This window comes from Phyllosticta citribraziliensis, assembly GCF_038025025.1.
Source record: "Phyllosticta citribraziliensis strain CPC 17464 chromosome Unknown J3D65scaffold_5, whole genome shotgun sequence".
Taxonomy (NCBI): Eukaryota; Fungi; Ascomycota; class Dothideomycetes; order Botryosphaeriales; family Phyllostictaceae; genus Phyllosticta; species Phyllosticta citribraziliensis.
In genome coordinates, this window is record NW_027117342.1 from 748,802 (window position 1) to 766,926 (window position 18,125).

At 54.8% G+C, this 18,125-nt stretch overlaps 5 protein-coding genes across 5 annotated transcripts; 2 read left to right on the forward strand and 3 right to left on the reverse strand.

The window, feature by feature from the left end:
- Positions 1-833: 833 nt before the first annotated feature.
- On the forward strand, positions 834-1,852 carry J3D65DRAFT_666996 (uncharacterized protein; the record flags this gene model as incomplete). Its single annotated transcript, XM_066802982.1, has 3 exons — positions 834-892; positions 960-1,150; positions 1,203-1,852. The coding sequence occupies 3 exons, from the start codon at positions 834-836 to the stop codon at positions 1,850-1,852; spliced, it is 900 nt and encodes a 299-aa protein (XP_066655977.1).
- A 342-nt stretch (positions 1,853-2,194) lies between these two features.
- On the reverse strand, positions 2,195-3,090 carry J3D65DRAFT_602319 (uncharacterized protein; the record flags this gene model as incomplete). Its single annotated transcript, XM_066798116.1, has 3 exons — positions 2,195-2,604; positions 2,642-2,819; positions 3,022-3,090. 3 exons carry the CDS (start codon positions 3,088-3,090, stop codon positions 2,195-2,197), a joined length of 657 nt encoding a protein of 218 aa, XP_066655978.1.
- A 1,963-nt stretch (positions 3,091-5,053) lies between these two features.
- Positions 5,054-6,790, forward strand: J3D65DRAFT_694490 (uncharacterized protein; the record flags this gene model as incomplete). The annotated part of the gene is made up of 5 exons (XM_066803986.1): positions 5,054-5,320; positions 5,537-5,598; positions 5,670-5,777; positions 5,836-6,020; positions 6,072-6,790. 5 exons carry the CDS (start codon positions 5,054-5,056, stop codon positions 6,776-6,778), a joined length of 1,329 nt encoding a protein of 442 aa, XP_066655979.1. The 3' UTR covers positions 6,779-6,790.
- Positions 6,791-11,112: 4,322 nt separating this feature from the next.
- On the reverse strand, positions 11,113-13,285 carry J3D65DRAFT_666999 (uncharacterized protein; the record flags this gene model as incomplete). Its single annotated transcript, XM_066802983.1, has 4 exons — positions 11,113-11,386; positions 11,436-11,626; positions 12,433-13,043; positions 13,090-13,285. 4 exons carry the CDS (start codon positions 13,283-13,285, stop codon positions 11,113-11,115), a joined length of 1,272 nt encoding a protein of 423 aa, XP_066655980.1.
- A 1,345-nt stretch (positions 13,286-14,630) lies between these two features.
- Positions 14,631-16,682, reverse strand: J3D65DRAFT_694495 (uncharacterized protein; the record flags this gene model as incomplete). The annotated part of the gene is made up of 3 exons (XM_066803987.1): positions 14,631-14,703; positions 15,045-15,481; positions 15,687-16,682. Coding segments are annotated over 3 exons (1,506 nt in total), but the record flags the coding sequence as incomplete, so codon positions are not given.
- Between the last annotated feature and the right edge of the window lie 1,443 nt (positions 16,683-18,125).

Consider the following 18,125-nt stretch of genomic DNA (forward strand, 5'->3'; position numbering starts at 1 on the left):
CCATGTCCGCGTGGGAACTACTTGTGGTAGATTCATAGAACATAAAGCGGGACGGGTCTATTGAGCAGCTACCATGAGCTTCCGTAAATTTGCATCCAAGGCACAATCAAACACGGGAAGTTTCCAGAATACCTCTACACTGGCTCCGTACATTGTTTGGTTTCAACGGAGTTTGTTGTGTATCATTGTTCAGGAACCCTTTATTGGAGTGACCAAGTTCCGTTTGTTTTTGCTTTTGAGAGGACAAAGGCGCGTTCATGATACAACACGCAGCAGATTGTTGGATGGTGAATTGAAGTTGACAACGCTTTGGTTTGCGTTCTCATCTCTGCTCTATTCCAGCCTTAAGCAGCTGCCGGCTTTCTTCTAGACAATCCCATCAGTGCGCCGCATCAAGGAAGTCTTCCTTTTCCATTAACACGACTGATGAATGCTCTTTATGAATTGAGGCATATGATCTGTGCAGTAGACAGGCTCAAGATGGCTACCTACGCAGCAACCCCCGCTTCTCACTCCCGCATATCTGTTGATGTAGAAAAGGTGGCCGCCCACGCCGCCCACAACCGCCCGCATTTTGAAACTGTATGTGTGGGCGCACCAACCAACATCAACATCTGCACCTCGCCTGAGCCCAGACGCAGACATACTCCCTCCATCCTGCACCTACCTTGGGCGCGGCCGCCTGATCCTTCAACGTCACCGCCCACCGTCCGCCCCCCATCCTCCGCCCTGCACACCTCGCGGGCTTGGCCACCTGGACCTCATCCTTCACTCGCATCACCACGTTGAGCTCAGCGTCAGGCCTTTTCCCTCGACCCTCAATCTTCCTCGCCATGCCCTCGACACCGCCGAAAACCCCAATCAAGCCTACCAGGCAAGAAGGCCTCACCAGGTAAGTACCCACTCTTTGAACGGCCAGATCATGAACAGTTTTTCTTACCAGCGCGGATGTCACATAGTTCTGGTGCGTCCGGCACCCGCAAGCGGAAGCGAGACAACTCACCCGGTCCTGATCTCACCTCCAAGCAACCGAAAGTGGGCTCAAGCGCGCTGGCTTCACGACAGGTGATCCTCGCCGGCCAGTCCGGCGTCCTGGACAACATGTTGGGATGGCTCTTTCCGTGCAATGCGGCTGAGCAGAAAGAAGCAGGTAAATTTCCCTAGCTCTTCTTCTTCTTCTCCACTGTAGTAACATGCTTCAGGCATCACCTCGGGATTCATCGAGCAACAGAAGACTCATGTGCGCGCCATGATCTTCATCGTCAAGCATGAAGTCAGCGGCGAAGATATCAACCGGATCCTGAGAGGCCACCACCTTTACGACGCGAAGACAGTTCTCATCCACAAGGAATGGTCGAAGGCCGTCACGGAATGGCAACGTAAGGTCCTGAACTTCGTCAGTAAAGTCGTTACTGCGGAGATCCTCCCGGCTGTCAAGGGTACGGCCTCTGACCCGATGAAGATGGATGATATCGGCGCTCGCTTCCAAGTCTGGGCCGACTTTTACAACAAGAATCCGGCCAATGTTGCAAAGAACATGTGGGCTCCCGTCAAGTGGGTCATCGACTGGGACGCCATCTACGACACCCCAAAATGCGTTAGCCAAGAGATTGCAAGCATCTTGAAGAAGTGGAGGAACTATTTCCTCCAATGCTTTGTCATGGCTGCTGATTATTCCTTCCTCTTTCGCAACGCAGCTAAGGAAGACCCCGAAGTCGTAGCGGAGTTCCTGGCAGCTCATGAGACGGAATACACCCTATTCCGCAGCACCCCCCTGGATGATGGCTTGGATGTCCCGGATATCACCGAGATTCCGGTCTCTGAGGCAGTCTTGCCCAAGACCACAAGGTAATTCTAGCCAGACAGTCTAGTGTTATCCATTCTACTAGACTACCCAGACCCAGCTAACATGAATTTGCTCTCGGGATGATAGGCACTCGGGATTGAAGTAAATGGGAGTACTCGACGGAAGGGCTGCCATTAGAGTATTGGCACATCGCCACAGTCAGGGTTTTGCCTTTCACTTGGCTTGCTTCTAGCACGATTAGGATTTTAACGTCTGTCTTTCTCATACGCACGAATGCTCCCCGTGTTTCCGTGATCGGGAGCGTGTCCGCATACCCGAAGAATTGTCTCCGTCTGTAGCCGAGGTCAGGACATGACAAGCTTCCGCCCCTCCCTCAGAGCATACATGTCATGACCAGCGTAGTTGCGCCATTCTAGAGCCTTCGTCATTTTCATCGCTCTCCTGCCCTTCTTCAGAAAACTCTATAGCCGCACCAGAGTCGTGAGGAACTCCGGAGGCTTCCGCAAATCCCCGGTCCAACGTGCCACTGGGAGCATTGATCCAGCTGCTGGGTCCCTCTCCAGCTTCGCCGGACGCGAAGTTATCTCCGCTGTCAGTGAGAGCGTCACTCCACGCACAAGCGCCTCCTGGGGCTTGGTCGAAAGTGGCGCCATCTCCAGCTGCGGAGTTTAAATCACCACTCATGTCCATGTTGAATACGGCATCCGCCGTGATGTCTTCAAGCCAGCGATGGGTGTACGCTCTCCCCATCTGTCTGGCAGGAGTCTGATAACAGGCTGCTTCATCTTCGAGAAATTCTTGAGGACCCAGGGAAACACAATTGCACGCGCTTACCTTTCGCATGTTTCTCAAATTCATGAAGATACTCGTGCCGTACCCTGTTCATCCTGTTGCGGTCTCTGAGGAAGCCGGGGCCGCGCATCCTTACGACGCCGACCATACTCTGAGCCGAGGCAAACGTCTCCAGCTGCGCGTTGACGATGGCGGAGCTTTCTTCCACGTGCACTACACACTGGAGCTGAAGTGCTTGTTTGAGCACACGGGCGATGGGAGCTTTGCCATCAAGCTCAGCTGGGCCTTAGTGATGGATTTCCGTCCAAGTCTTGCTCTTCATTGCCCTGTGAATAAACCTGCTCACACATGAGCCGTCTTAACTGACCCTCTTGAAATAAAAAACCTCAAACTGGTATGCAACATCGACGCTCGGGACGTACTTGAGCTTCTCTCACTTGAGAATCACATGTGCTGCAGCGATGCACGTCCAAGAAGCATTCATCTGTCATTTCATGGTTCTTGAGACCTCCCTTGCCCTCTACAGAAAGTCTCTACAAACAGCCAATGTATTTAGGAACTCCTTGGTCGTATCTGATCCTCATTGGACTGCGTCTTCTATCGCTAAGCCAGCAGGCACTGCCTGTGGTGAGTCGGCAAACAACGCCCACTGACGGATGACGCTTCGGAGTCTTTCAAGAAGCTTGCCTAGTTGGAGACAGACGTGAATCTTGAGACAAACCGAACTGACCGGTCAGCAGGCGCAAGAAGATTTCCCGAAAGGGTATGGTGCGGGCGCAACAGGCGACGGGGCTAGCGCACCGCACATCGTATAAATACCTCGCTCCTCCCCCCTCCACCACCTTTTCTCACTATCCGCCCGTCCGGCTTTCTGAGGTACGCGTTCTCATGACTGGTGCTCCACTGCACCAAGCCCCCCACTTTGACCGGTTTGCTAACCTTTTCTTTTGCCAGAATGGAAGTCGGGCCTGGTTGGGTCCCAGCCGCTTGGCGGCTGGTTGGTGGACCGGCCGTTGGATGGTCCACCCCGACAAGCTCCAGCGGCATGCATGTGCCTACCCTGCGGACCAAAGGCGTGCAGTCTTCTCTCCTCCCCTTTTTTGCTGTTTTGTTTCCAACCTTTTCTGGACCGGCCGTTGGATGGTCCACCTCGACAATACCCGCTTGACACTGTCAGAGCCCGGGAGGCCTCACATGGCTCAAGTCTTCATCGTTCCATCGAGTGAGTGAGCCCACCTGCTCTGCTTCAGCGGCTTTTTTGAGTACAACCACGTTGAGTGTTTTCTGACAAGTGACTTGGCAGGAACTCGTTGGATCTTCCCCTCGACAATGTACGCCAACAGCCCGTACTTCGACAAATTGGACACTACCGCTGCCAGTCCATTGCAATAAGCCGAGCTCGGCTGCCATTTCCACCTTTTTCGTTCCCTTGCAGCTTTTTCGCTCAATCCTTGGGTCTTGCGCTTGACGATCCGTTTCGACAGTGTACGCCATCAGACTCGTACCTGCGACAATTTGGACACTACCATTGCCAGTCCACTGCGAAGATCGGAGTCCGGCGACAATTTTCACTTTTTTGGTTTCCCTCTCTCTGCTCCGCATCTTCTGCCTACCCAGGACAGGTAAGTTGTCACAATGCTTTTTCGCATGTCTTCCACAATTTGTTAATTGACTGTCTGCAGATTTTCCTCCACTGTCCGCTTCTTTTGGTCGCGTCTGCCGATTCCCAGCCAGCTTGACTGCGAAATCTGCACGCAATTCGCACGCCACCGCCCTCGTCGATCGGTCAGACCACCAGCCTTTGGGGTTCAGCGCTCCCCGTTCAGAACCAAAATGCGCACTCGAATTACCTTCTCTCTCCGTCGACTTTCCCACACCGTCATCCTCGTCGATCGCTCAAATCTTCGACTTTGGGGTTCAGCGCTCCCCGTTCATAATCAAAATGCGTACTTGAAACCCCTTTCTCGCAGTCTCCCACGCCACCGTCCTCGTCGATCGCTCAAAACATCGGCCTTTGGGGTTCAGCGCTCCCCGTTCATAATCAAAATGCGTACTTGAAACCCCTTTCTCGCAGTCTCCCACGCCACCGTCCTCGTCGATCGCTCAAAACGTCGGCCTTTGGGGTTCAGCGCTCCCCGTTCATAATCAAAATACGCACGTACTCTACCCTCTTCCTCTTTGACATTTTCCGCGGCAGGCGTTGTGTTCAAGTTACTCTTCCCGCTTGCGCACCGGTTTTCGCCGGGTCTTCGTCAATCAATGAAACAAGGATTTCGGTGTACATGCATCAGCTTGCTTGACAGTGCCTCTCCAGTGATTCCATCTTGTCGTGATCATTCTACGCTGTTTCTGACTTCAACTTTGCAGTATGAACTTCTAGGTACCATACATGGCCGCCCCCATCACAAATTCCACGACCAGCACACTCCAGAGAAGCTCGTACACCTTCGTAATATGATCTACGTCATCTACCACCACATCGACGGTGATGACATCGACAAGTTGATTGGAATCCACCGCCGCGCGACGTTTAAGACACTCTGGCTCAGTCAAAAGACGTACGGCGGAGTCAGGACTCTCCAATGCCAGATCCTGAAGTGGGTCAAGTTGCGTGTCGCGGAAATCTACCAGGCCAGTAAGAAGGCCGGCGCCAAAATGGAGGCGCTCACCAGTGCGCAACGCATTGAGCGCTACTGGACCCCATTCCTGCGCAACAATCCCGTTAGCATCATATACCGGTGTAGCCATGATCTCAAATGTGCGCGGGCGCCAGTGGTGACATTACTTTCAACAAAAGCGCGAACGACAGAATGGTTTCATACCCGCAGGAATGATGAGAAGACGAATGCTCCTTGAACGAGCCTACAACTACAGGTGGTGTGCGGATGGTAGACAAATAAAGTGCGTGATCTGAATCCGGGGAGCTGATTGGCGTAGCCAAAGTCGGCGAAGAAGCCCCATCGCCCAGACTTTGACCCGACCTTGGGCGTGGCCATCCGGTACTCCAACTTCCTCGCCCACCTTCCGACCCTTCTCACTCTGCATTCATCCTACCTTCCCATCTCTACAGCCACGCAAACTGCGACCCTCTCCTCTCCTCCCAACAACCCGGCAGACTGCAACCCTCGCAGATCATGGGTTCCACGCCTCCCAGCACTCCCAAATCGAGACCATTCAGGTAAACAGGCTCTCCCGAGATCATCAGGCAGTCTCTGATCTGAGTGCACATCACCTAGTCATGGAGCGCCCAGCTCAAACAAGCGCAAGAGAGAGGATCTGGAGCTTGAGGTGAAGAGTCCAGAAACAGACGCGGGCGGTCTTGCCGAAGACCGCGAGATTAAACTCGCGGGCCAGTCCGGTGTACTGGACGATGTGCTGGGCTACTTGGTCCCGGGAAACACAGACAAGCCCAACGAGAAGGGTAATGACTCCATGAATGCATTTCCCACCTTCAGTTTACTAAATTCCTTAGGCTCCACTACTACCACGAGGGAAAAAGTCCAGATTGTGCGCGCCATGCTCTTTTTTGTTACACACGAGGTCGACCCCGCCGACATGATCAAGCTTCTTCGGGACCGCGACATGTGGAGCAAGGACATGGAGCTCGAGGCTGTTTCTTGGGCAGGCACCGTCTCAAACTGGCAGAACCGCACCCTCAATTTCGTATCGGACTCGATTCAGGCAGTGGTCAAGCAAAGGGAGACAGAGCTGCCCAAGATGACGGGGAAGGACCGGTCCCAGGTCTGGGCAACCGAGTATCGCAAAAACCCCATCCGCTATGCACAGAAGATGTGGGGCGCCGTCGGGGCCGTCGTCAAGTGGGACGTCATCTTCGACCCGCCCGCCACCTGCAGCAAGGAAATGAAGGACCTCATGCAGACCTGGAGGACGTACTTGATTCGCTGCTACGTTTACGCCGCGGAAAACTCCTACGTCTTTCGTCACCTCTACAAGATCGACCCAGAGGCCCTGCTTGAACACAAGATGGCGGGTGAAGATGAGTACAGCCTCTGGAGGGGTGCTCGCTTGACCGAGGCAATCAACCCGCCGAGCATCAAAGACATTCCAATTCCCTCCGAGTTCGCCCCCGCCAGAAAGAAGCGCCGGGCTGTCAAGCCCGCAAAAATTGCCAAACCCGGCAAAGACCTCAACGAGGCCATAGAAGGAATCATTGGCTAGTACCTGGCCGCCTGGACCATTGCAAGTCCCCATCCATCCGGCGAGGTGGTCGCAAATGGGCCAAAAGAAAAAGTGCGCGGGCGGGATGGATTTAGCGTCCAGCGGCACGTCTTTGCTTTCGGAATTTAGGAAGACCGTAGACAAATGGATACACAATTGCGCGAACATGGTATGACTGAGTAAGGAGATGATTCAGAATGGGAAACAATGGGTTGAGGTGAAGAGCTCACACTTCATCTTCGCTGTTGGTGGCCTCCTGCCCGCATTTGTGCGGGGTCTTTTCTGGAGTCGCAGGCAGAGACATGATGTTGAGGAATGAAAGGGAGGCTTGGAGGTTATTGTCGGAAGGTACAAGTGTTTGGCGTGCTTGGATGAACTTGAAGAGAAGGCAAGTTGTACGTTGTGGCAGCTAACTCAGCCAAACCCCCCTCTTCATTGGCACGAACGCCAGACAGTCACCACTCTGCGAGGACGTCCCACGATTCAAACCCACGACCCGCTCTTCCCCGGTCTACGGCCACACCACGTTCGAGACCTCTCCGCCCCGCACCTTGCGAGGACGTGGCTACGCCTCCCCAAGCTTTGCGAAACTTAAATCACGTTTCCGCGCACAGTCAAGGGCACGGTTCCGGAGTTGAGCTCAGCCCTCCGTCGGTGTCCGCAGACGATCGAGTGTATAGTCGCGCGCGGCAGAGTTGCATTCTTTGCTGTAGAGGATGAGCTCCTCATGTCTTGGAGGAGGGGTGGATTTACTGCCGACGAGATGCTGTGCACGACTGAGCTGAGCATAGTGGCAATGTGCGCGAAGAAGGAGCAGTCATTCGCTGGAGTGTGTTGGAGACAGAGGGAGGAGTAGGATAAGCAGCGCCCCGTAGCACCACAGGCAGTCGACAGCCACTGCTTTTTCGGCTTGCCGACTGCGGCCAGCGAGTGGGTAGTAGCCGAGATTCGTGTTGTTTTGCGAGCTTTTGTGCTGGAAAAGGGGCGTGCCTCTCAGGCGTCCGGTGGGGCTTGCAGCACCGCCACTTCGCTAGCGTGGGGGCGCTGGATCGTTCCCGACAGCCAGCGATCCCTGGTCGCTGGTTCCCCGGAACCTTCTATGCACGGTTAGCGCTTGCGAGACCCTGGTCCGGCATTTCGACGACATGCCTTTGCGTTTCCACCCACTTGGGGTAAAGAAAGGATAGTTGTAGAACCAACGTCGCCTTCTCGGTGTTCGTCTCATTGTGCCCTCCGAAACCGCTTCGATTCTTGCGCATATGCAGTTTGACGTTTGACCGCGGCCTTTCTTGCCCACAGCGGGAACATTCGTTGACGCCATCATCGACGATGTTGTCAAAGAATCGACTCGGAACAGAAGGATTGAGGAGCGACTTCTTCGGAGAAACTGACGGCAAGAAGTGGATTTCTTGGCGCTCCACTTGGGATTGTCCAGACCTTTCATGGCTTTAGTGATGCGCAAATATTTAGACTTGTAACTCACTTTTCACAGGTGGGAAGTTTCTGAATAAAGGCGGGGAAGTGAATTGAGCTCTGATCAGTACAGTGTGATGTTGAAGCATTCACTCGAGGTCGAGCGGAAGGGCTGGCTGCCAGATCACGGACGGGAGGTGATGCACAAGCAGTGCGGGCGCGGCGCCGTAATGGTGGTAAATCGGCGCCACGAGTAAGCGAAGCAAGATGGCTCGTGCCCTGCAGGCGGCATGAATGTATTTTTCCGGCCCACAACCACCGATTCTTTTCACCACCCACCCGAGCCTGTCCGAGGTATGCGCCCTGAGCCCCCAAGCGCGTAATCGTCACCGCTGTCAAGGTTGCTGACCTTTGTGCTTTGCAGATGCGGGCTGGTACGGGTCCCAGTCCCTCGTGGGCTGGCAGTTGAGGTTTGCCGCTGGATGGCCTCTCACGACAAGGCCCGCCGGTACATGTTACCGGCCCTGGAAGGGCTGCGATTCGCCCGCTGGGGCTTCTTTCTTCAACTTGGTGATCTGCCGCTAGACGGTCGCTATTTACGACAAGACCCGCCGAGTCTCTCACAAGACATCGGTCTTCGCGGGGTTGCATGAAGCCGGTCGGGATTTTCTCTCAGGTAAGCGTTCGAATCACACTGCCACAGTGCCAATCCTCGCGCGCCGCCGCATTTGACCTGGTAGTCATGCTCACCAGAGCTCGCATGCCCAAAGATTACCACCGCAATATTGCCACGACAATTCCTTCAAAACCCAACCTACCCTCACACATGTGGCATGTAAGTGGTCGCCCGGATCGGACGACAGCCGGCCTGCGAGCCCCAACACCTTCCCGACATTGGCCCGCGTAGCATCGCGCTAAGCCCAATCCCGTCGCGCCTGCTAACAAAAAGGTCGCATAGGCCGCCAAAAGCGTTTCCTACTCTTCGCCGAACCCTTCATCTCTCTTCCTCTCTGCGCATCGCACGTCTCTTGACCATCGGAACCATCGTTGCCACCTTGTCGACCTCAATGTAAGCTCCCAGCCTCCCCGACTCTACGCAACTGCTACTGACCGCAATCAATCAGACCATCATGGCCAGCTCTCAATCCGATCTCAACCTCGACAGGATCCTGGAGCTGATGAAAACCTGCACCTCCCACGAAGAGTTTACCAGGCTGCAGACTCTTGCCATCATGCACGTAGAGGCCAAGTTTCATCGCTTTCCTCAGGCTGCCAACGGCGCTGGAGCTGCGGGAGCCTCTACCTCGCAGCAGCCCGTGAAGCAGGAGCGCTCTGCCAGTCCCCAGGTCAACGAGGAGAACGCGTGAGCCCATTCCCTTCCGTCGCGAGAAACTCCGTCGCTGATTGCGCTCCCAAGCTTCCGCTTCAAGCACGAGTCACCCAGCCCTTCACCCGAGCCGAGTTCATTCAATGGAGTCACCGAGTCGCGTCGCGACGAGCCCATGAACCTTCCGGCTCCCACCAGGTAACGCAGCTCTATTCACATGCAAAGACTCATGCTTACGCAGAGCCCAAACAGACGTCCTGCCCCCGACTCAAGCAACGTCGACGGACGCGTCTTACGCCGTTCTGCCCGTCTCCAGGACAAGACTGTGAAGTCGAAGGACTAGTCAGATACATGCGCGCGGCTGGATCTTCATCAAGGTAGTATGAATGGCTCGATGGCTATGGATGGTTTTGCCGGATGGACTTTTGCACTGGACGGGTAGCCAACCAGGTCTCGGATTGCTTCACCGGGCCTCTGCCAACCAATGAGACAAGGGTTTCGCGATCTGCCCAGCTTGCTTTGTGGTGAATTCATTTTGAGCCGTGATGATTTGGTCTTGCTTCGCAAAGTTCGGGCTTCCAGCAATGCCATTCGCCTCAATCGCGCAATGTGCGTTCCGCCATTGCAGCTATTGCTGATCATTCTCAACCTTGAATTCAGCTGCTTGCTCTGAGCAGCGGCGACATGTCTGTCAGTAAAGAGAAGAGCAATGAGGGGGTTTCTTGGGCTCAAATATCCTGGGTAAGCTCTACCCCATGCCACTTGTTGCATCCGCTGATCAAAGAAGGCTACTTGCCAGGAAAAGAAGTACCCTTGCCCACCAATCAACAAAAGACACACCAGAGTCAGACGCGATAACGCGTCAGAGCCGCTGCCGCGAAGCCCCCGTACCTGGACGAAGGCATTTTCGTCTTCTCCATCACGCATAACGCCAAAGCGCACACGCCAAAACGCACACGCCACAAGCGTGTCGAAGACCAGCTCAGATATGGAGGCTTCTCTCCAGCCTGAAGTCCGTCGTACTGCCAAGCAGCAGCGTCGAGAAGCTTCGACGAATCTGCGAAGATTCCCTCCCAAGCGTCGATGCGGGCAAACAGCAGCTGTGTCGAAGAAGCAATCGTGGCCACGAATGCTCCCCGCGTGTCCACAACCATATCCTCGGGGGTCATGTCGCGACGAATCATCTCGTTCAAAGCACCTCTGCTCTGCCACGGAGCGGGAGCTTGAATCCATCACCCGCATCCGCGGAGGCCGCTGCGCGAGCACCATTCGAGACGCCACCACGCGATGCCTGACCAACCCGCACTGCCAGCCCACATTTCTCAAGCAAGTAAGATTCTTTGTCCATTTATCTTCGCGCTGGCTGCATGATCGCCTTAGGGCTGAAGTACAAGCTGCAGATCTGGAGGTCTCTCGTCGATGCGCGAATACCCCCTGCGCCAACCCTTTGTGTGTTGACGGAGTCGAATTCCCAAAACCTCGCACGCGTCAACTGCCTCAACAACAATGACTACAGCTGCCCCGAGGGTATGAAGTGCTTGCTCAACATCGCACACGGACAATTGTAAATTTCATGACCGGCGTGCTGCCGTATCTACGAGCCGACGGCGAAATCCCTCGTGTAGGTTGCGCACGAGCGTATCATGTTCCCGTCGTGCCAATCAGTAAGGATACCAGCTAAGCATGCCTTGTCTGTCTGGCGTCCGGCCACCCTATGCTCAAACGGCACCGGCCGAAGCATTCCGGCTGAGGGAATGCCAAAGTTTCGACGTCCTTTTGGGTGGTCGCAGGCTCCAAGAGCATCCATCTTCTCGTTGTCCAGGTCTTCTCTGAATATGTTGTCCCATTTGAGGGAGACTTGTGCAATTCTACAGGTTGTTGGTTCAAGTAATATATGGTGGGGGAAGGGCTGCTTACGGTGCTGGCATGTCCGTATCGTCATCAGACTCGTCATCGGAAATCAGGCTGATGATTTCAACCGGGCGCTTGGCACGACTGTCGTTGTCGGTACTTCCATGGTTGTCGTTTCCAGAACTCAGATCAGGATCCTCGACCTTTGGTTTCTGCAACCTCTCATTGACATCTTTTGCGGGTCTGAGTGGCCTCTTCTGTTCGCGTCGTCGATTTGAAGGATGAGGCGGGCGTGGCGGGCACCTGCTTCCCTGGAGCTTGCTGCTGCGACCCGCTGGTGGAGCTCGTCAAGGATTTTGTGCTGGTCCGGTAATTCAACCATCCTGTCCACGAGATTAGTGTTCATGCTTTGTCAATATACAGAGACAATAGTGTGCTCACTTGAGATGATGCGGCGAGTTCGGGGGGAGATTTGGAGGGGCGGAAGACGGTGTAAAGTGGGTAACCTGTCCTGAGATTAGGAGTTTGTTCGCAGAGAGTAAGTGAGAAGGGTAATGAAGCACGAGGAAGTAGCATCCCAAGGCTAGCCCCAAAGACGACGGGCAAGTGGGACGCAACCCAACGACGATCTAGTTTACAAAATCAAAAAGAAAAGGAGCCAGCACTCGATGATCGCAAGATATAATTTTGGCTATGGACGGCAAAACGACCCCTCAGTTTTACCTGGAATGCCGAATCATGTCGCAAGTGTTACCCAAAAGTCCACGTGGGTTGGGTTCAGAAGTGTCGGAAAAGACCCAGAAACACCAGATCATGTAATGAAGTGCAATTCGAAATCCCAATAGGCGGCCACCCCGCCGGATACATTAGTGAGGGAATTCTGGCCGGAACAAAAGGTGCCAAAAAGGGTGGGTGATATCGGCGATGTTCAGCAGAGCAAAAGAATTGTGTCCATCTGGCAGCCACCCTCCCGGATCGGTTGAGACAGACGAGCGGATCGAGAGAGACCATTATCGCCGGCTTCGGCATGTCAGAAAGTTCTCTAAGCTGCGACGCCGCCGACGTGCGAAACCGCGAAGTCCGAGATGACCTTTTTGGTGACAGGAATGAGATGGGGATACTCCCCCGGGTCCTGGGTGTCGTGGAACACGACTTCCAGCCATAGCTCGCGTCTGTACTGCGCGATATAGAATGACTGTGCCCTGATTTCTGGCCTCATCATGTGCCGATAAGTTTTCATGAAATACTGATCAGCTTGGCTGAGCCAACAATAGAGCAAGCGCCATTGCCAGTCCTTCAGGATTTGCTTCGTGCGGTCGTCGGCGGTCGTAGGAGGACTGAAAACGACATCAAAGTCGATGGTCGGCGTGAGGAAGTAGAACATCTTCTTGACAAGATGCGCTGGGCGCCTCAGAAAATACGCTGTCAAGACTCCAAAGCGCGCCTCCATACCCACGGTCAGAAGGTTGTCTTCCGTAGAAAGCGAACGATTGACGATGCCACGAACTTTGTCCGAGATGAATTCGAGCACACAAGTCGTCCAATGGTTTCCTGTCCTGACATGTTCACGATGGGCCTTGTCGGATCCTCCCAGGTCTACCTCATGCCAGGCAAGATAGTACAACGCGCGGATGTGGTTGGTCTTCGTTTCCCTGGCCCTCTTCTCGGCGGCAGCTAATCCATGTTAGTCCAGTCGGCCACAGGGCTGTAAGGCACTCACAAGCACGATGTGTCGGGGATCCAAGGGTGTCTTCCCAAGCATCGTTCGGAACTGCTTGACCCGAAAGCACCACCTGGCGCTCGTTTCCATCATTTCCAACCTTTCTGTGAAGTCCAAATTCACGATAGACCCTTTCGCGTCCGATGCGGAAGCGTTGACGCGGAGTGCGCTCCGGCTCTTCGTCATGGTTCGGCATGTCTTCGTCGGATGTTGTTCTGAGTCGGAGCCGGGGTAGGTGGAGGCAACACTGAGTTGGTGAACTGGAGCAGCCGGCGAGTCTTTGCTGGAGGTGGATAACCACGTCTCAGCAGAGAGCTCGAGTGGATGAACGGTTGGCGCAAAGGGCGACAGAGCTTCACCAGGGAGTTGTGAATGAGGAGTATGCCGAAGGCGCAAGATATTCGGAGGTGTGGTGGGTGAGACTGGAGCCGATTGGAACACGCGAAGCGTGATCTGGAGTAGCGGGTGAGATCTGTCGAGAGCCGAAGATACAGACGTCAAGCTCGTAGGCCTGCACGAGGTGGGAGGACCGGCGCGATCGAATCAGAGAGTTTGAGGGTGGATGATGAAGCAGAGCAAAGAATTGGGAGATTTATTGGGGAATGGAACTCGACAGAGTGCAAGAAGAAAGTTGTGGCGGCTTGAGAATTGTGTGTCGGAATTCGGGCGGTGAAATTTGGCATTGTCTGCGGTGTAGGGTGACTGTGTGAGAGCGGCGTACCGTAGACGGGCCCGGCAGGAGGTTAGGTAAGGTCAGGTACCATGTAGGTTGCAGCTTGAGCCTGTCCGCTGCACAGCAGATCCCAATCGGATCATCTGCCTGGAGTGGCCACTGGCTTGCACCAAGGAGCATTCATGTGCCGATTCAATCCTCATCTCCCGTGTTCTTCTGTGGTAGCGGCTGCGTCCCGGGAGCAGTCATCTGTTGTCGCGCCCACCTTTGTCCCTATGGACCTATTCCTTCGATGAAAAGCTCATTGCGTGCCTGAAGTTGCTCGCTCGCAACCTAAGGCACCAAGGCAGGCTACCCTCACCTCTTCCTTTTCGCTCAACAACCTGCTGCGCGTACGGGTACAGCCCGCAAACTACGCCCTGATTAACGGAGACGTACAATCGAACCGGATCCGCAGTGGACCGAGCTGCCTCAGGGGACGCATTGCGGTCTTTGACGACCCAGGATTCCTTTTTGAAATGTACCTCTACGCGAAGTCACTCCTTGAGCCTTTCATCGGCTCGATAAACCAATTCAACATCCACAATGGCCACAACGTGCTCGCACAACAACCTTTACCCCGACTCAAACCATCACGATCAGCTACCGCAACCGCTACGCCCTCTACCTTGCTGCTCAGCCTAACATTGGCGCCGCAGCCCCTTGGGGAGGGATTGGAGAGCAATTCCGAGCCAAGGAACCACCTGTCGACCAACGACGAGGTGCTACCGGCCAAAAGTAGTGTCTCTACCGCTGACGGAGTCAATTCTCTTGGCCGCGCTTTTGTTTGTCTTTCTTCTTTGCTTTCTATTAGATACTTCCTTTCCATTCACGAGGGGACGTCGTGTAGCACCTGGGTTGCTCTCAACCATGGTATGAGGTCGGCGACGTGTATCAGCAGGCTATGACTTCTAGAGCAAAGATGAGTGCATACGAACGAACGCTTCCACCGCCTCTGGCGCTTGTTCAAAAATTAATGCCGCGTCCCCTCTTGTCAATTGCCTTGCGTGTGATCTCTCTCTCTGAATCGATAAGACTTCATTTATTCGACCCTGCCTACTTTCAATCGAAAATCCATTTCCCCGCCCTTTTACTGGTGTCTAATCTAAGATGTTTTTCTGAACCCTTTCATACATTCGTTCTTCGCCCCCTGGACGGCATGTTCTTCCATCTGCTTGGGCCATGAACGCTCCCTGCCACACGCAAAGACAATGAGGGTTCAATAGCGGTCTGCGCCTGGTACTTCGCCGAAATGCGGGCAGCACCGGCGACCTTCCGAACGGCGTCGACTGGGGATGCCGTGTTGATATCTGCGGCAGGAATGGCCTGGGGCAGCTCCATCGAGTTCCAAGCCTTGGATTCCTTGTCCCAGGGGCGGTTGATGAGCAATGGAATCGTTCCGGGTGGAGCGATTGGGAGGCGAGTGGTCACGATCGCGTGCCAGGCACCATCCATCGGGGCCTCAGTCCAGTCCTTGTCTGAGCCAGGCTCATTGGTCATGAACAGGACCTTGACAACGTCGTCTTCTTGCAAACGGAAAGTCCAAGTTTCTTCCTTCGTTTCCTGGCCGTCGTTGTCTTCGGCGTTGTCCTTGCGGGTGAGATCGTGCTCAAGGATGCCAAAGTACTGGCGGCCTTCCGAGTTGTTGACCTCGACAAGACGAATGTTGCTTTCGAGGATCTGGGTGCGTGTGCTCGAATTCTTGCTCTTGCAGGACCAGGACGGGGCCTCTTGTCTTGTCGAAAGTGGCCACGGTCCCACGAAGCATCTCTGGGAAGCTTTCGGCGACGAAGGTGATTGCGTACGTCACCACAGAGCTCTGTTAGTGGGACGGCAGCAGGTTTGCAATGTCCGTCGCTGGAATTCCCTGGCGGAGTAGCTTCACGGTCGCATCAATGATGACACGGGCGTGATCGACGTTGTAGGTAGATCCAGATGCCTTGACCAATGCATCCTTGGAATACTTGACATCGAAAAGGTACACTCGGCGGTTGTACGGCACCTGGTACTCTGCTCTGATGGCGGCTTCGAAGGGCATGGAGAAGGGATGGAGCATTGCCTCGGTCGCTTCGTCAATCTGCAGAAGGCCGCTGTAAGTCATGTTCGAGACAACATGCAAGACTGAGGAGACGCATCGGTGCTGTTGAACAAGCATCCTGAACGGGATGCCAAGCAGGAGCATGCGGAGGAAGAACGAATGCCTGTACAGCTCTGACAACGAGTGCCTTGTGCTGACGATTGGGTTCAGCTGTGCTGGGTCGCCAATGAAAGGCTTGGTGCCGAGAGGGTACCAAGCAAACAGGCCCCAGACGTCGGACTCCAGGGCGCGGGCTGCCTCGTCTACCATCATGACGGTCGGACTGATGACCGTTCTGACCTTGGGGTGAGCCGCACCCATCACTGTGGTGACGATGATGTCGGCCATCTTGAGAGCTGCCTCGCGCAACTCCGCCTGAAGCTCAGTGGAGCGTGTCCTCGAATTCTTGCTCTTGCAGGACTGGATATCCGTACATGGCCATGTACTCCTCGCAATTGGATAGGGTGGCTTGCTTGACGACAGTGATCTCGATTCTGTCTTCAGCTGTGGTTTGCGACCCAAATCCGATGAAGCACTGGTGCTTCGCACGTTCCTTGAACCACGAAGACGATCGTAGGGCTCTAACAGGTCTGGGGCGTCCGAGCGGTAGGCAAGAAAGTGAAGAAGGCGGTCGGATGCCAAGGGGTTTTCTGTGGTGGCCTGGTGAGATCCATGGGAGGCGAGCGACGTGTGAAGGTCGGCGGACCAAGTAAAGTCGGTATGCGACACGGTGACGACACAATGTAGAGAGTGAGGGTCATCTTGGGCCTGGTCTTGATATCTCCGTCCGTGTCGGTACCGTCGGCGGGCGCAACAACGTGTCGACGCCGGAGGTAACCAACCTCACAGGTTTTGTGCGGCTTGGCATTGGAGAGGTGGTTGGGTGAGACCATGCCGTTCAGCTAAGACAATGTTAGCTGCATGCCTGGGAGTAGGAGGGACGCGAGAGGCGCTTACCGATGGGAGCGTCTATTAGTGCGGTTGGGTTGAGTGTGTGTAGAAGCAAGGGTATCGAGCTTGGAGGGCATCATGGAGCTCTGGCCGTTCAGTGCATGGTCTTTGAGGACTTAGCGCGTGTCCTCATGAATGCTCCTCGCGCAAGACACATACCTCGGGGCGTGTCAGACTTGTGCGGCACCGCAGCGAGCCATGGGCGCTCGTAGAGCGTGGGCTGAGTGGCAGCAGCCTGGCCGCAGTTGTGCTGGTTGTGGCGAGTGGAAATCCTGAGAGACGGGCAGAGAAAGAGAAGGAGGAGGTGTGTAGGTGGTGAGTGAAGGAACCGGGGCCGGTACTGCAACCTTCGTCGGAGTGTGCGTCGGGGAAGTGAGTCGATGGGTTTGCTTGGGACTGGACACAAGGTCAAGTGGGCAGAGGGCGAAGTGTGCTTCGAGAATTTACCGAAGCGACTTGGGCGCTTCGCTTATGGCCGCCTGATCATCCGGCGGCGCGGTTTCAACGCGGGTCCCGAATGGAGTGGAAGACGCGAAGCCCAGGGAGTCGACCGTCTGGGTACATTCTCGTTTCACCGTGCGAACGTCTGAAAACCTGTCCCAGCTGCTCCTACAGAAGCTCTTTGTCTGTCTCTTTTCCAGACACCTTGTCCCCGCATGCGCTAGGGAGCGTTCATGGCCCAAGCAGATGGAAAAACATGCCTCCCAGGCGGCGAAGAACGAACGTATGAAATGTTCCAGAAAGCGTACTTAGGTTCAAAAATGCTAATGCTGAAAACAGCACGATTCACGCCAATACTTGCGGGATTTTCGACGCGATCTGCTTCCCAGATGTCGACTGGCGCGACAGTGAGCAAGGCTTCGCCGAGTACGGCTGGGACTACAATCTTTACCAACAAACCGGACAATACGCCAGCAACGTCTAATCGAGGTCCACCCACAAGGAATGCCATATTTACGAGGCGGAAGTCCGAGTCAAGAACGTTCTCGTCTTCATGGATTTGCGGGTATGGCGGACGTCGAAGAAGGTGGAGATGAGACTGGGCCAGATGATTCATGAGGACCACACGGTTGGCGAATGGCGACGAGAAACATCTCGAGGCCTCCCCAAGGTTCCGCACCTTCGAGCGCTGATTTACTTCGTTTTTCACCGCTTTGAGGACGATCACGCCAGGCCGTTCTTTGAAGACATACCCCGTGAGTGAGACGTTCGAAGCCTTTTGGGTCAGTGAAAAGCTCCAGGAAACTGGCCGTTAAACGCGTCCTGGGAGTGGTCAACGCAGCCAGGGAGAGGAAG